This window comes from Harpia harpyja, chromosome 10 (genome assembly GCF_026419915.1).
Source record: "Harpia harpyja isolate bHarHar1 chromosome 10, bHarHar1 primary haplotype, whole genome shotgun sequence".
Lineage (NCBI taxonomy): Eukaryota > Metazoa > Chordata > Aves > Accipitriformes > Accipitridae > Harpia > Harpia harpyja.
Window position 1 is genome coordinate 46,162,525 of NC_068949.1, and position 16,105 is coordinate 46,178,629.

Below are 16,105 nucleotides of genomic sequence, written 5' to 3' on the forward strand. Positions count from 1 at the left end.
GAATTGACAGCAACCTGAATGCCCTCCTGTGGACTTGTTCAGCACAGAGTGATCAAGTGTATAATATTAATGGACTGTCTGTCTGCATCAACAGTTTTAAGAAATTAATCAAATGAAGTAAGGACAAACTGTGATACTGTCAGTCAAGTTCACCTCTGTGCAGACAACTCCCAGATCACAGGGATTTGATTTAATTTGATTTGATGAATAGGTGAATTATTTATTTTTACATAGAACTCTGACATTTTTCTGAACCATAGGATGGATGCAGCACAAAAATGACATTAGCAGATAAAAAAATACCATCTTTCTCCCTACCTTTATCTGTCTTTGTCTCAGATTGCAAATTCTTTGGAGTGAGTTTGTGTCTTGCTCTTAGGCTCCCTATGCCTGACAGTTATACTAAGCTAGAGTATGTTTTTTGCAAGGATATGAGTTTTCAATAACTCCTATACTCTTTCCTTAATAGTATTGATTGTAAAGGACCTTTGACTGTCATTGATAATATGACATTCTAAATTCGGCACAGTCTCTACAGACTTTAATAATGCTTACCCATTCCAGAATGCTGCTGTTTATTCTTGGGCAAAGTCTCTGTTAGAGAATCTTGAAATAAAAATCAACAAATGCATGTAGATTTTAGCACTGCACTTAATATTACATGTTTTGCTGACAAATCTGAAGTTATCACTATAAATTGTGTATGTTGTATAGTTTATGAATGTGTTGGGATTAATGGATAGACATAGAGTGCAAACTATATGAATTCTGTGAAGTTGGGTCCACTTTTGCCCGGTTCTCCACTGTTTAATAGAATGAATTTGCTTGACTCAGTTTTGTTTGCTTAGATTTGACTCAAAACCTCTTAGTGTGAATAAAACTCCTACATTGTTACCAGACTTAGATAAACCTATATAGATCTTAATTGCTGTTTTGATGGTACACCGCACACTCCTGTATAGAAAGCTTTTGTTGTTGGGTAATCTCTGCCTGCTTCTGCAGCTTCTTACTTTTTTTTTTTTTTTTTTAAATTTTATTTTATTATTTGCGTCGTGAATATCTGAAAAGTATTTGTAGGAAACCAGACTTTTTTTAAAGAACATAAAAGTATTCTGCCTGTACTGAAAATAGTTTTCCCAGCTGTTGGTGTCTCCAAGCCATGACAGCGCCAGGGGATGGTGCTGGGACGTCCCTCCCAAACACCACATCCTCTGCACTGTGTGAATTCCAGTGCAAATGAAGTGACAGAAAACATTTATAGTTTGTGATTTAAATCTTTTGCTGTATACAGGTGTAATACAAAATATTATTGCACCTGAGCTCTGTCCAGCCCTTACTTAATCCAGGGAAGAGCCACTTTAGCTGGCTGACATGTACCTTGTGCTTCCTAGAAATGTCTTGTGTCTCACCGTGCTCTTGGTGGGTATCTCATCACCTACCCACCTCCAGCACTCTGACAGTGGTTATGTGATTTCCCTCCTTCCAGGCAAGTAAGAAAATGTAGTGGGACGGAGGCAAGGACGAGAAGCCCCGAGCGAGCGCTGGGACAAGGGCCTCCGGGCTGGACTCCCCTCTCTGCCGCGCGGCCTCATCATGTCCAAGAAGGGCACCAGCAGCCGAGCTAGGGGGGAGAAGCTGGATGCCTTGGCTGCCTTGCAGGCTGCCAATGAAGAGCTCAGGGCCAAGCTCACTGACATCCAAATAGAGCTCCAGCAAGAAAAGAGTAAGGTGTGCATCTTTTCCTTTCTTTCCCCCATTGATTAAAATAAAGATAGTCTGTTGTTTCTGACCGCTAACCACTCTTTGCCCCACTTGTAGCTGACTTGTACACGACTTTGACAGTAAATCAGAGTGCGTGCACCTGGAGCTAGCCTTCTGTGGGAAACAAGAGGCAACCCCTTTATTGCAGATTTTTAAACTGTTCTACTTGTATTTATAACATGTGTATGATACAAAAGAACTCTGGAAGCGAGGGTGCTTTGGTGGTGTGGCTCTCGGTGGGAAAGCTGGGCAGTGAGGATGGCCAGTCCCTGGGCAAGCAGGACTCAGCCGTGGGCAGCACGCTTGCTCCTGCCATCCAGGAAGAAATGAAGTTGAAAAATCACATAGCTAAATGCCAGCAAAAGATCTGGAAAAACAAACACCTGCTCAAAACAGATGGCATAATCATAGTGGTGGGCTGAAAGCTGTCCATGTCCTTTCTTTCTTCTGCCACAACTTTTTCTAGTAAATATTTACCTATTTATGAGGATGGCTACATTGAGGATTTTGAATGCAATTTTGTGTTATTCAGAAATTCTCTTTGCTGATTCTTCTCTTTCACATTTACACTAATTTCATTTGGGTTTTATGCTCAAAATCCTTCAGACTGGCTGCTTACAATTTCCAGATGTACGGTAATAGGCCTTAGCTCTGCCTCCTGCTCTGATTGCCAAAGTTTAAGGAGCCACAGTTTCACCCTGAGCCTTTGAAGGAGTGGCAGCTGATGCAGCTTGAGCCTCAGCTTTAAGAGCTTTCAGCCATAGCCTTCAGACCACTTCTGAGTGAGGGCATGAAAAATTTATTTGCTTTTCCCTAATCCCCCAAACTAGTTTCTACTGATAAACTTTGGGGGTTTCTTTGGTTCCAGAATGTTAAGAGACATGCATTACCATGCAGGGGCAGAATGATATTCTGCATTTTTTTGTTAATTTGCATCATTATTAGGCATTGTAGACTATGAATACAATTTTTAAGGAAGCTTCTAAGGGGGTGGTGGTGTGTGTGTGTATGTATATATATGTATAAATAGAACATCTATTAATCCTTTTGTTGTGAACCAGCATTTGCAGTTTTAAGACTGAGGACCCTGTTTTCCTTCTCCCTGTCCTCCCCAGCCACTTCTCATCATGGCTTCTTTTGAGTTTATGGTATGGTTTTAAATTGAAATGTCATTTGACCCTTCTGTGGTCAGATACAGTTAGTTATTTGTACTGAATAATTCATTGCTTAAAAAGCATCTGATAAAATGCAATTGTTTGGGGCTTCACAGTAGCTTGCACAGAGCTTTTTATGTCTTGCATATGCATGTGTGCACAGTGCAGTTTGGATCTGTGTGCCTGAGCATGCCAAAATAATGGCTTAGCATCTGATTTCTCATGTATTCTTTTAGGGATGTGGTGTGAGAGCTTCTGCAGATATCTAGCTGAAGAATAAAGTCAAGACCCAGACTTACTCCACAAGATACTGCTTAATTCCTAAATGTGTATTATCTTAAAAATTAGTCTGTTTGTAGAACCTATTACACACACGCTAGCCTAGTTTCTGAGCCTACACTTCCTGTAGCATTTGGATATCGATGGTTAGTTCACCAAGAAATTTTGTGCTTCTTGCATAAATTTATGATACTTATTTATATTGTGTTAACTCATGCTTTTTAGGGCACCGAACTGAGCAAATTAAAGAGTCCATAAGATTGCAAGGGATTATTATTTAATTATAAAAATAGAATATGATGCTAAAATCAGCATTGGTGCCTAGACTTTCATCCTCAATATCAATAATTTGCAAAATGATGGTGATACATTTGTTTCTCTTTTTCTAAATATGCAGATATTTCCGCTTATGCTGGATTCCAGTGAAAGAAAGGTCTTTTCTACAAATTTGTTAGGGTTCTTTTTCTTGTTTTCACAAATTACTTTTTCCTTAGAAGAATTCTCAAAGTCTTGTGTAATATCACAGTTTTTTCCTGACACTTGCACAGTTTGTTTCTGCAGTGCAATCATTTGTGAGGCAGGCTTAGGCATATTCTTAGCCAGGAAACCTTATTGTGTCAACTGAGGAAGAAAAATGTATCTTTAGTGAACAGAATTGACTGGAACATTTTTCCCAATAAACACTTCAGTAATTAAATACAATGTAGCGAATACCCACTTCTTAATTTTAGCATTTAAATATGTGTACAGGCTGGTCTGATAAACACTGTAGGGCAGGAAAGACAGAGCAAACTGACGTGCACTCCCTGCCTCTGAATAAACCTGCCCAAAGGAGAGGGTCAGCTATGCAAACGCTGCAAATGCTACTGCAAATACATGCTGGGAATATCTTCTAGTGCAATACCTGCCATTATGCAGGAACCACTTCAATAAAGAGCTGAGGTGGGTCATATTTTCCCCTAAGACACATGATTCTCATTTGTAGCCCAAAAAATCGCTGATGATTGCCTGCCAACTCTGCCGGCTCTTCTGGTGTGTGTGTGCACATGTAACCTCCCAAGCAGGGCTGCCTAGTCACTAGTGCAATGGACAGTCATAGACGGGAAACTGGGCATCAGTGCCTAACTCAGTGCAGTGGTGCACAGGCATAGCCACCCAGAGGACAGGTTGTATCTTAAGGGTTTTAGACATTGCCACTGTCAATTTTGATTATGTGGAGCTACAGTGGCTATATCAACAACAAGGTGAATGCTCGTTAGTGCTTCTGGAGAGGATGGGTCTGTCAGGGCTAAGGCAGAGTTGTTCCCGGAGTATTTGTGGTAGATTTAGAATCGCTTTTACAACCCCGACTACTCCTGACTGTGTTGCTAGATTGGCTGTGTCACTAAAGATCCCCACAGGTACCGGCCAAACCTCAAGTCCAATGACAGCTGTGACAGTACATTGAAAGTATTTCCCATAAATTGTAAAAAAACCTTTTCCCTATGAAAATGTTTTACAGGGGTTTGTAATGTGTATTTTCTTCACACAGAATTTTTCAAGAGAGGAAATTTCTCTTTTGTAAGTCTACAGCGTGAAGGCTGTGCGGCAGAGCTCAGTGACCCTAGTTTTACCCAGAACCTCTTTAAGAAAGCGGTGTTTAATATGTAATAAAGTATTTGATCACAAAGAATGACAAAATGCCAAATATGTAGTTCTGCGTGAGGTAGTACTACCTGACTGGGCTTTCACTCTAAGATACAGACATACAACGTTAAGGTCTAATATTGTAAAGTGATCTGTACCATTTTTAAATAATATCATAATTTGTATTAGTCTGTTGATCAAAAATACGTTTTTGGCTTTCCTTGTAGGTCAGCAAGTTGGAAAGAGAGAAAAATCAGGAAGTTAAGCAGATCAAAGAGCACGAACAGCATAAAAGTACAGTGGTGGTAACAGAGCTCAAAGTCAAACTTCATGAAGAGAAAATGAAGGAGCTCCAAGCTGTTCGAGAAGCACTTTTGAGACAGCACGAAGCTGAACTACTCAGAGTAATAAAAATTAAAGATAATGAAATCCAGAGGCTACAGACCCTTCTCAATGCTGTACGCGATGGGGCCCCTGACAAGGTGAAAACAGTGCTGCTCACAGAGGCGAAAGAGGAGGCCAAGAAGGGGTTTGAAGTTGAGAAAATAAAAATGCAGCAAGAAATTTCAGAGCTGAAGGGGGCTAAGAAACAAGTGGAAGAGGCTTTAACTATGGTCATCCAGGCTGACAAAATTAAAGCAGCGGAGATAAGGAGTGTGTATCACCTGCATCAAGAGGAAATCAGCAGAATTAAGAGGGAGTGTGAGAGAGAAATTCGTAGACTGGTATGTGTTGCTATCTGCATCTATGTTTTTACTAACACTTACGTTATTGATAGTAAGTAAATTAAAGTTCAGTGCTGGACTCAGATGAATGGGTAAGGATGGGCATTCAAACTTCTGGAGCTTGCTTCAAATCTGTTTTACATTTACTAGTAGAGATGTCAAAATGTTTTTTAAAAACTATTAGGATGTGTTGTAAGGAACTTTTTTATCCGTGTCAGTGCCTATTGATATTGTTCACATTTCAGATATCAGGAAGAGGCCTTGGGTTACTAGCTGGTTAGGGGAAAGCTACAAAACAGTTATGTTTCTTGGCACATGCCTCTATTTCCCCACCATTTGTTCCTTGCTGATCCACCTTGGTCCCTCCTTTTTCCTGCCTTTGCTAGTTCCTGTAAACATCCCATAATAAGCTTTACACAAGCCCAAAATGCTCTTTTTTCTGCATCCCATAGTGAGTCCTATACCTTGTAGGCAATGACCCCCTTCACTCTGCAAGGTGTTTAGGAAGGAGCTCCTCTCCGTGACCCACCTCAGTGGCTTTCCCCCAGGACAGGCGCTGGTGCTCCTCCTTGGGTGGCCCCGTGAGCAGCGACCCAGCACACTCCCCACCTCAGCAGGTCACTGGGGTTCCTCACCCATCATTGCTCATCTGATCCTCACTGGGTCTTTGTGTGTGCTGATCAGCCTTCAGTTACCTAATCGAACCATTTGAGTCTCAGGTGCAACAGTTTGAGTCTCAAAGGCAATAGCTACATGCTTATGGCTTTGGAGTATTCCTCCAGTGTGTCTGGAAACTTGTTGGAGAGGTTAAAATGGATCATGTTGCTTGGAAAAGGGGAGAACTCCCTGCCAGAGGGAGCTGCCTCCAAGACAGAAGTCTTTGCGTGAGAGCCTGGCAGGCCACCAACACTTTCTGGGTTTTAGATGATTTCTTCTCCACTGCCATCTCAGACACTTGCCTTACAATTCACACAGTCTTGTGAGTGCACAGCTGATTTGCAGGACTGTATCCCTTAGCTGCTGCCGCCTTTCCCAAGGACATGGGAACAAATGTAACACCCATACTCTTGTGATGCATATTTTGGGTCTTGGCTCAGTATTTATTTGAAGTGACCATCTTTTTGTGATTGCCATGCTTTCTTGTAGCATTCAGTGTCTCAGTATAAACTCATCCATGTCTCTTCTAAGTCATTATCCCTTGACTATTATCCAAATACTCAAAAAAATTAAAAAATGCACAATCAGCTTGTAGACTGGCCCCAAGTCAAAGCATGGCACCGTAGCCATGCTTCAGTGGATGCTCTGCAGAACCTACCCACCACAGAGCTGGTACAGCATCATCTGTGTCCTAACGAACCAAAGTGACTGACAGCAACTGAGACACCGTGCACTGCTCCATTATTCAGTGGAGTGCTACGTACCCTTTATTTAACCACCCATTCTCTCAGACTTCAGGGTGGGGTTTTTTTCCCCTCATAGATTATTTTATTTTATGAAGAGGGTATTAAAATAATTTATAACCAACTGATCTATTGATACTGTTCAAATATCCTGCAGTGTAAGTACTTTCTTCTCTAAACATACATTACTAGATGCATTGATTTAATACATCAGAATGAAAGGATGGCTAATGTACATCCTAAATAAACTTGCTGCATTACATGAAAAGTCCACATTAATGGCCTCTAATGTAGAAGCTATAAAATAAATATGTTCTTAATTATAAGGAATAGAGTGGTTTGACGTTATGTTTTCTAAATTGCCTTTGAAAATCAAACTTTTTTTTAACTCCTGCTTGAAAGAATCAGATTATCTAACTGTACTAATTAAATTACATGATGCCATCATTTTACCAAGCCCTGAGTGCTTCCTGAATGACTTTAAGTACTCTCAGCTCCATTGACTTGACTGTAATTGATTTCAGTGGGAGCTGTTGGCTCCTGGCACCTTGTAGGGGAGGGCCCTGCCATTTCAGGGGCGAAACGCTGGTGCCAAGTTGTATGATAAAAGCTCTCCTCTCTATGAAAAGGAGGCAGTTCTCAAAACACTTAAACTATTACTGAAAACCAGTGCTTTTTTCCCTTTTTAAGATGGGGGTCATCAATAAAGTACAGTCATTGAGCCTCACTGGGGTTGCAATGAGATAAACACAGAATATCCTGACATGAGCGGGTCCATCAATCCAGCAGAGCAATGGGCTTGCACCTTCATGTAACGGCTGTGGCAGACATCCAGCCCTGAATTGTTAATGGATTCACATCAGGATTTTAAAAGCTCCATGATTCATGTACAATGCATTATTTAGTCATTTTAATCAAGGGGGAAAGTAACCTTTGAGCAAATTATGATTTCACGCCTAGAAAAATACTACTTTTTTTGTTTAGTCAGAACAGAGAAAGACAAGTTGTACTCATTCATGTTTAGCTTTGCAATGATGTGAAGCCCATTAACATTAAGTAATTTTTTGAGGTTATTTATCTCTGATAGGTACAGTTTTTCATTTCCAAGTCAAGTATATCTATCCAGGCTTAGCTTATGGAAAATACTTCCATACATAGTCAGACAAAAATTGTTTTAAAAAGGTGAGTTAGTACTAATCCATTATTCTCCTTTCAAATTTAAACTACTTTTTTTTTCTTTATTGGACAGACAGGAGCATACTTGTTGATGTCTCACTTTAGACATTTGGAAAAATGTTAGATGGCCTTTAAAGTAACAGATGTGGTAGGAAGACAGAGCATTGTGCAAAAAGGAACTGTACAGCCACCAAATTTACTTCAAGCAAATTGGAGTTTATTTTGGTCTTCAGCATCATCCTCTTTTGTCAGATTTTGCCAAGGGAGATGCAGGGCATATATATGCTCAGGCTTTCAAAATAACCAGCTCTACTATAAACCTTTCCATTTTGTTGAGTTACTACAACTTTGAAGTTAAATTGTCCTAACAAGCCAAACCCAGTGCCAGTGAATGAACTTCGTCCTCACCAGGTTTCTAAGGGGGAATCCCTGCATTTTTGCCCTCTTCCAGAAGAGATCTTGGTGAAGGCTCAGATGCACTGTAGCCTCTCAAACCAGCTGTGCCTACCAGTGCACTCTACTGATCTCCAGCAGCAAAACTAAATTAAAAATATAATTGTGGTCAAAATGAGACTTCCAAATGCAACTGCAAGCTGGGTCCTCCCCAGCTTGCACTCTCGTGGCAGGACATGTTTTCAGCAGACCCAAAATAGAGAGCAAACAGGCTGTTAGAGTAGAGGGGTAATATTTGCAGGTGGTACTTTTGGTAGTTTTGCACTACAGGCACTCAGAGGCTTGCAGATTGTAACAGCTAGTAAGGTGTAATCTCTCTTTAGAAACAGTTCCTGCTTAGTATTTACCAAATAAAAATTCCAGCTATTTATTCTAGTTATTTTTCTGGTGCCAGGGTAACTATTACTCGTTGATGCCAATGGCTTTGGACTAATCCCATACAGCACGGCTGAGCGTCTTTCAGTTCTGTGAACAGCATAGGAAAGGAAATAATGTGTTTTGCAAAAGTGTATGTTCACATTATTCTGGCCTCATGGCTTCTGTTCGCACATATGGCTTGTGCTGTTTGTGTCTGTAAAGTCTGAGTGTGACGCTCTCTAGAGAAGTACAACTAACCTAGTTAAGCTATCCCTGGCTCAGAAGCTTAAGAAATGTGAATGTAAAAGATAAAAGTCCCTTGCAGATGGTAACAAGTAAGTATGGCAACGACTTCCTTTCTAAAGAATTTCTAATTTTAGTAAACTTTTTTAAAATTTTAATTTGTGCTTTTTAAAACATCTTAAAATACTACACGAATGTATTTACATTCGTATGGTCTCCAACTAATAACAGCACACCATGTGTTAGTGTGTGCATGTCCAGGGAAAACAGCCCTTCAGTCAGGAGAATTCCCTGAGATTAACTGGCCTTGAATTTTGCTTAATGGGGACTAAACTTCAGTGCGGTAAAGAGCATTTAAATTTTACTTAATGTAGATTGATCAGAAAGGAGAAGTGCTGAACAGCAATTGTCACTGCAGCCTCCCTTCCCCCTGTCTCGTTTATAAGGGGACTAAAAAAAAATTCAGAAAAACTAAAGAAATGGGATTTGTTAGAGACTGGAAAGTGTTTATTTTTAATTTAAGTTAAACTTTAGTTGATGATGACTACCAAAAGGTTTAATAGCCTGCTCTAATACCTCTTGTAAGACCATTGTATGTTGAGACCTTCACAGCTTCTTTATAGTAATGCAACACCACAGACAAAGAGGACATCAATCTTTTCAGTATCGCACTGAACCTCTGTGTTTACAGGCGCTTTCCTGAGATTTCTCTGTTAGGCAGTGGTAGATCAGTGAAAATGTCTGATTTAAAGGATGGTATCAGATGAAAAGTGTAGGAAGCTGACTTTTTAAATATTAATTTTATTGGTGATTGATTTAGTCTTTATCTTCTCCTTTTTATTCCCTTCTGTGGTGAAAAATTACCATATTTGGTATTACAAAGGTATCTCAGCAGTCATCCTGTACTGAAAGGTAGACAAATTATTCAAGGTGAATAATTCCTTCTTGCAGATGTGGGTATTTTTCATCATTTGTGGTTTGAACCTCATTTACAACAGTATTTATTCCAAATAAACCTGGACTACTGAAGCATTTTGTTGTATATTAGAAGCTATACAACATTACTTCTACATTTTGGAGGGTCAATAAACCTCATAGTTTTGAGTTGTTCCTTTTGTGTCTGTCAGTCCAGTTCTTAAAAATGTTTCTCTCTATGGTCCTAAAGAAGAAGTTTGCTCTCTTCTGTGCTGTAACCATGTCGTTGTTGTGCTACAGCACACCTAACACGGGGCTTGGGCTTGGGGCTCCTGTACATCTGGAAGCACTTTGAAACTGTTGGCACTGGGTGTGAGGTTTCTGCTCTCAGCAGTGTAGGTCTGAGACACAACACACTTCGTTTTATGGCATTTACCAGTGGCACTGAATAGTTACACTATCCTGAGCATGAGGGAAGTATGATGTATGTTTGAAGGTAGAGCAAAAGAGGGGAATGCAAAACAGGACAAGTGTGGGAAAAATCTTTGAATCTTTATGTACAATTATTTCTCCCATCCAATGTACTTTACTCTTCAAATATAGTATTATTGTTATTTAATTCTGTTAGAATTTTTGCTATAAACTCTGCAAGTTATTATTAATTGAAAAATCTAATCTGATTAGTAATTTTTTCAATATATCTTAATATAAATCCAGAACTATCTAGCAATTTGATATGAGTAGCTTTACATATAACACTACTGATTCTGTGTACTGCAATTCACACCTCACACTCCAAAAGAAACCAGTTTTCAGAAACAAAAGCCTTTAGTCACCTAGCAAAAGAATTTTTTGGTTATTTATAGGGGCAGCAAATTACAATTTGACCTGCACCACTTAACCTTTCTATGCTTAACAGCTTAAGACCGCATATCTCTCAACATTGTTCCAGTGATTTCAGTGGAATTATAGTGATTTGCAGGATACTAATAAGGGTCCCAACCCTGCCCATCAGTGGCAGTCGTTCCAGCCGGTGAAGCTGCCGGTGAGGCAGCTGTAGTGCTCAGGTCCGAGAGCCTGTTCCCAGGGAGCATCGGGACCCAGCGTGATCATCAGCCCTGCACCATGGGCCACTCTGCTAGAAGAGCGGTTTGCCATGTCGCCAGGTCCTGGGTAGTATGTGACTGTGTGTAACAGTTGCTGTAGCATGTTAACTGTCTGGAAATGGGCATATTACATTTACTGGGTGTCTTATAAACATTTTCTGTTTGGTTAAGTATAACTGGGATTTAATCAGTTTGAAATTGAATCCTTCTTTGGCCAAAGTTGTAGCAGAATCACACTGCAGAATGAAGTTTTTGGTAATACGTATTACATGTGTCCTTGTTTAACTGAAAACAGATGACATTGTCTCCTCACGTCTGACAGTTTGGCAAGGTTACTGGAACAATGGTCATGCACTACTGACAGTGATCACCTTTTGGTGAGGATTAATTCTGGAAGAAGATGTGAGAGAAGTTTCCTGGGTGACCCTGGGAGGTACCTCTGCCTGATGAACCGCAGCTACTGCTGTCCTGCGGGACAGTGGTGCTAGGGCTATGCCCGACGGCTTCCAGGTGCAGGTGGTAGCTGCCAGTGTGTAAGGGTTGCTTAACTGCTTCAGAAGCAGCAATGAGATAGCCACAGTTTTTTTCTAATGTCATCTCATGATGACTTTTAAAAACCCATGCGACCTGTGGGATTCAGGAAATTCAGAGTCTAGAGAGTGTATTTTCACCTCACAATGGAGCCAAGCTGAGCACACGAGGCTACCAAAGCACCCAGCCATGCTCCCCACAATGTCATGGCCCCCCCACCTCTCCTGCACTGGGCCATGGATGCACAGAGTGAGCCAGTCCAGTGAGCTGCCTTGGCAGAAAATTTCCATGAAAGTGAAAAAGAACAGTTTTCCCATGGATCAATATGATCACCCAACTTCTCCTGTCATATGACCTAGCGCTGGCATAGGATTTGGGAGGGAGAGGCATGGTGTGGGACCACCTCTTCTGGTGGGGCCTTGCTCTTGTATCACCACTTAACTGCAATGAGAAATTATCCTCTTGACCTGCCACTCATTGCAATGCCTCTAGCAGCAACGTCAGCATGAAATGCTCTCGGCTTTCATCTCCTCCCTCAATGATAAGGGAGATGCATCAGTTTCTGGCCCCACTCTGCCAAGAGGATCAGTAAAATGGGCTGGGGTGTTCCTGGGAGCCACAGCGTGGGTGTGGGAATGACACCAGTGGCTGAAAGGAGCGTTTTGCTCTTCTAAAAATACTTCATGTACTTTGCAATGTGCAGCTTATTATTGCAATATAGATTGTAATGTATATTGTAACAAGATGTTACAATAGTGTCAGAAGTGATTACACTTTGCATTTTGTTTTTCATCTGTACTGAAATAGGGAGAACTTTCCTTGGTCAAAAAGCTGAAATCTTAGCTTGCTCCTGTATTGTATCAGCTGTGTTCCCATCATTTTGCAGTGGTGGGAATTGATGCAGATTTGGTGCTGCAGTGTTGTATGACAGCCTGACTTAGAAGTGTAAGCATGGTAGTGGAGTTTAAACACCTTGAGTTAGGAACATTAACAAGTCAGCCATATCACTCTGCAGGTATGCTACCACCACCCCCCAAGCTATCTGTAAAACATAAGTCATAATAGTTGATATAAATGTGCAATATCAGAATACTGGCTTGAATTACTCTTGTAGAGTATTTGGGAAAAAGTGGTTAACTTAATCTAACTGCCTGTTGCTGGAGAGTGATATCTATCACCAGGACAAAGGGGCAATTGCATTTATTTCTTTGAGACCCTTAAGGAAAACAATAAGAAAATGGAGAGGGAAGGTGAACGTGAGCAGCACTGCACGCGGGGCAGACATCCCCTTCTGCCAGCCTGTGTACATGAACCCCGTCTCTCGGGGGGCGATCATGCCAGAGGGTGACCCCATCTCCTTTCATGTGGGCCTTCTGTTGTCAGCCTGGGTGATGGGGGCCTGGCAGTTCCGTCCCCTCTGCTCCTGAGGGCCAAGGCCCAGGGCAGGTCTCCTCACGTGTCCTAAATGCTGGCTCTGACACCATGCCTGTGGGGAGATGCGTTTGTCGTGTAACAGCTCCAGCTGGACAGGGGCTTCTCGTTTGCATTTAAAACCGCTGCTTATGAATGACTGGCTTTTATCCACCATGCGCTGGTAGCTTCAAAGGCAGATTTCTGGGGTGTGCAGCCGTGCTCCTGATGGTGTCTGTGAATTTGCAGAGCTGCAAAGGCCTCAGGAACATTGCAAGGAGAAATTTCCTGACCTGGGAACCTACATGTTGATTTTACAATCGTGACGGAAATAACACATTTAAAAAGAATCACACAGCTTAAAACCAGCTGCATGTCAGACCGTGATAGGCATCGCACTGGGTAGCAGAAGGAGGGAATAACAAATTTAACTTTGCATGGGATTATGTTTGCATAATTGGCACCAGCTGTGCTCACGGGCTGGTTATTAATTAGTGCTCCCACATAAATATTCATCCCAAGTCGAGGCAGCCTGCTAGAACTAAAGTGGGAGTATCCACGGCACGGCACAGGGCATCCTCTCAGGTGGTTGGATGCTGCGCTCCTAGGCGCTGACGCCCTTTGCCAGGCGCTGCTGGTGTCTGAAGCCATCAGACACACGGGTGGGGAGGAGGAGTCCCACCGGTCCCGCACCCACTGCAGAATGAGGCCGGCGTGCGCGACAGCCTGGTGGGGTGTGCGCCTGGGGACCTGCACCTCTTCCAGTGAGTTGCAAGTTGTTTCTTGTCTTTACATTTTCTTAATGTTACTGATGCTAGGAAGAAATGTGCTAAATAATATTTTTCAGTGAAATGTTTCCTTCGATTTGTACAATTTCTACAACATTGCTCTTTAATAAGGGCTGCAAACATCAAACTGTTATGCATATTTCATGAATGTGAATTTAATCATATGAGGGGAAATGTGAATACTGATGTTTCCTTTGTTGCTTATGAAGATTATCTTTAGGTTTTTTTCTGGAAAACAAACCGTTAGTGAAATACTGTGAAACATTTCGTGTTTTCTCCAGTTTCTTTGTTCCTCCAAATTTGAAGTGTTGTCTATATTGTAACATGTCTTTGTTTTGATATAAATTGGGATCAACTACCCAATATTCTGCTTATTTTAAACAAATCATCATTTGATGATGTGTTACCTTTTCATCTATACATCCATTTAGATTTCTACCTAGTTAGGTATTTAGCAGAAGGACCTCAGGGGGCATCTCTTTGTTTCATTCAAAGTTAGTAGACCATTGGCTTAGTGGAAGCTGTTGAAAGCACCTTTAATAAAATGGCACCCAAAGTACATTTAATTTGCTCCATCTTACCAAAAGAATCTAAATTTTGCATAACCTTGAAACACAGTTTCCGCGCAGGTATTTATGAGTTGTCCTATGTTGTCTTTTGTCAAAGGCTGGCTCTTCCCCCAGGGATGATGTGGGATCTCTCTGGCCTTGTAGCTCGGTTCTTCCTTCCCGTAGGTACCGAAGAGCAGGACCGCCCCGGGGCAGCGCGGCCTCTCGGGCAGCACCTTGGCTCTCACTTATGGCTGGAGCTGGAGCCGCGGAGCTTCGCCCATGCACGGGGATGGTGATGGGGTGGTGGTGAGCCCACCCTGGCCTGGGTCCGGACGCAGCCTCCACGCTGTGCAACAGAGGGACATCGTGCCCCAACTCGCTGTGTCCTCTCTTCCTTCACAGCTGTGAAGCTGTAATCAACCCCTCCACCCAAACACACCTAATGGAAGTAATTTCCCGATACGTTGCTGGGTGTGTGTAAACTGCTTTTTCCCTGGGTGGGCTGTTTTTGCAGTTATTGGAAAGAAAGTGCTTTTAGTGATCTGTTAATTCACAATGTCATTTTTTTCCAGGTTTACAGACAAAGCTGTCAGATAAAAGTATCAAATGCAGTTCTCACAAGGCAAAATGTTCTCATTTCAAGCAGGCCACATTTTAAAAACTGATCATTTAAATTAAATGTGTAAAGCCTCAAAAACTTATGCCAAAAATCTTAAGCGTGTTTGGTGTCTGAAACCAGATCAACAGACGTTTTAGGGAATGTATCTGATTTCTTTCTTTCCATAAAATCATTATTTGTAAGCACATTTGGCAGCCCTGTGGCGTGTGAGTGCAATTAATACTTTATATTCATGTATAATGTATATGTATGCAATCCAGCTGGGAAGAGCCTGAGATTCTGCTGCAGTGTTGTACATCATTGCAGGCACAGAGGAAGATTTCGGGCTGTGCTCAGTAATTTTTCATTATTAGGCAGGGCACAGGCAATCCTTGTCTGAACTCTCTAAACAGACTCCAAAGGTCTGATCCTGGCGTAAGCCATGGCATGTTCACCCAGCCTGCAGTGTGAGCCACCTCTCTGGCCCCCGCACACCTTTGGGCGCAGCACTCCACACCGGTGAATGTGGCTCAGCTCCATATAGAGGGAGGCTTTAATTCCACATTAGCATTTGGAAAAAATATCCAGAAAATATTCCTAGAGCGCCTGCAAATTCAACGTGCCCAATCCAATGGTGATGAGCACAGCTCTCTGAACTCAGTGAGAACAGTGCAGGCAAATAGGAAAGAAGAGAATTAGAGATAGCCGGACATTTGTCATTTAAGCACTTAATGATTTTGCATAATGTTTATTATGCATAAGCAAAACTTTCATGGAAATGAGATAATTAAACAAATTGCTCACATGGGAGACTTTTGGAAAAAGAATTAAAGAAATTGATATTCCTTCTATATTTTGAAAATTAAAAGGATATTCAGGTTTTAATATTTTTCTTTTAAAATCATGAATCCAAATTTTCAAAAGGCGATGTCCAAGCAAAATGCTGCAAAATCATTAAAATGTTTAGGTGAACTAATCCAAATTGTGATATGAATATTAGGTTTTAATTTTTTTTAAGGTATTCTGAAATGG

At 41.4% G+C, this 16,105-nt stretch overlaps 1 protein-coding gene across 35 annotated transcripts in view; it reads left to right on the forward strand.

Annotated features, from left to right (window-relative positions):
• JAKMIP3 (Janus kinase and microtubule interacting protein 3) overlaps positions 1 to 16,105 on the forward strand; it is a 91,129-nt gene that overhangs the window by 33,586 nt on the left and 41,438 nt on the right. For all 35 annotated transcript variants that reach the window (XM_052799434.1, XM_052799435.1, XM_052799443.1 and 32 more), the window contains 2 exons: positions 1,487 to 1,728; positions 5,048 to 5,545. In XM_052799434.1, the coding sequence (XP_052655394.1) occupies positions 1,594 to 1,728; positions 5,048 to 5,545 (633 nt within the window). In that variant the 5' untranslated portion in view covers positions 1,487 to 1,593. The remainder of the gene's footprint in view (positions 1 to 1,486; positions 1,729 to 5,047; positions 5,546 to 16,105) is intronic.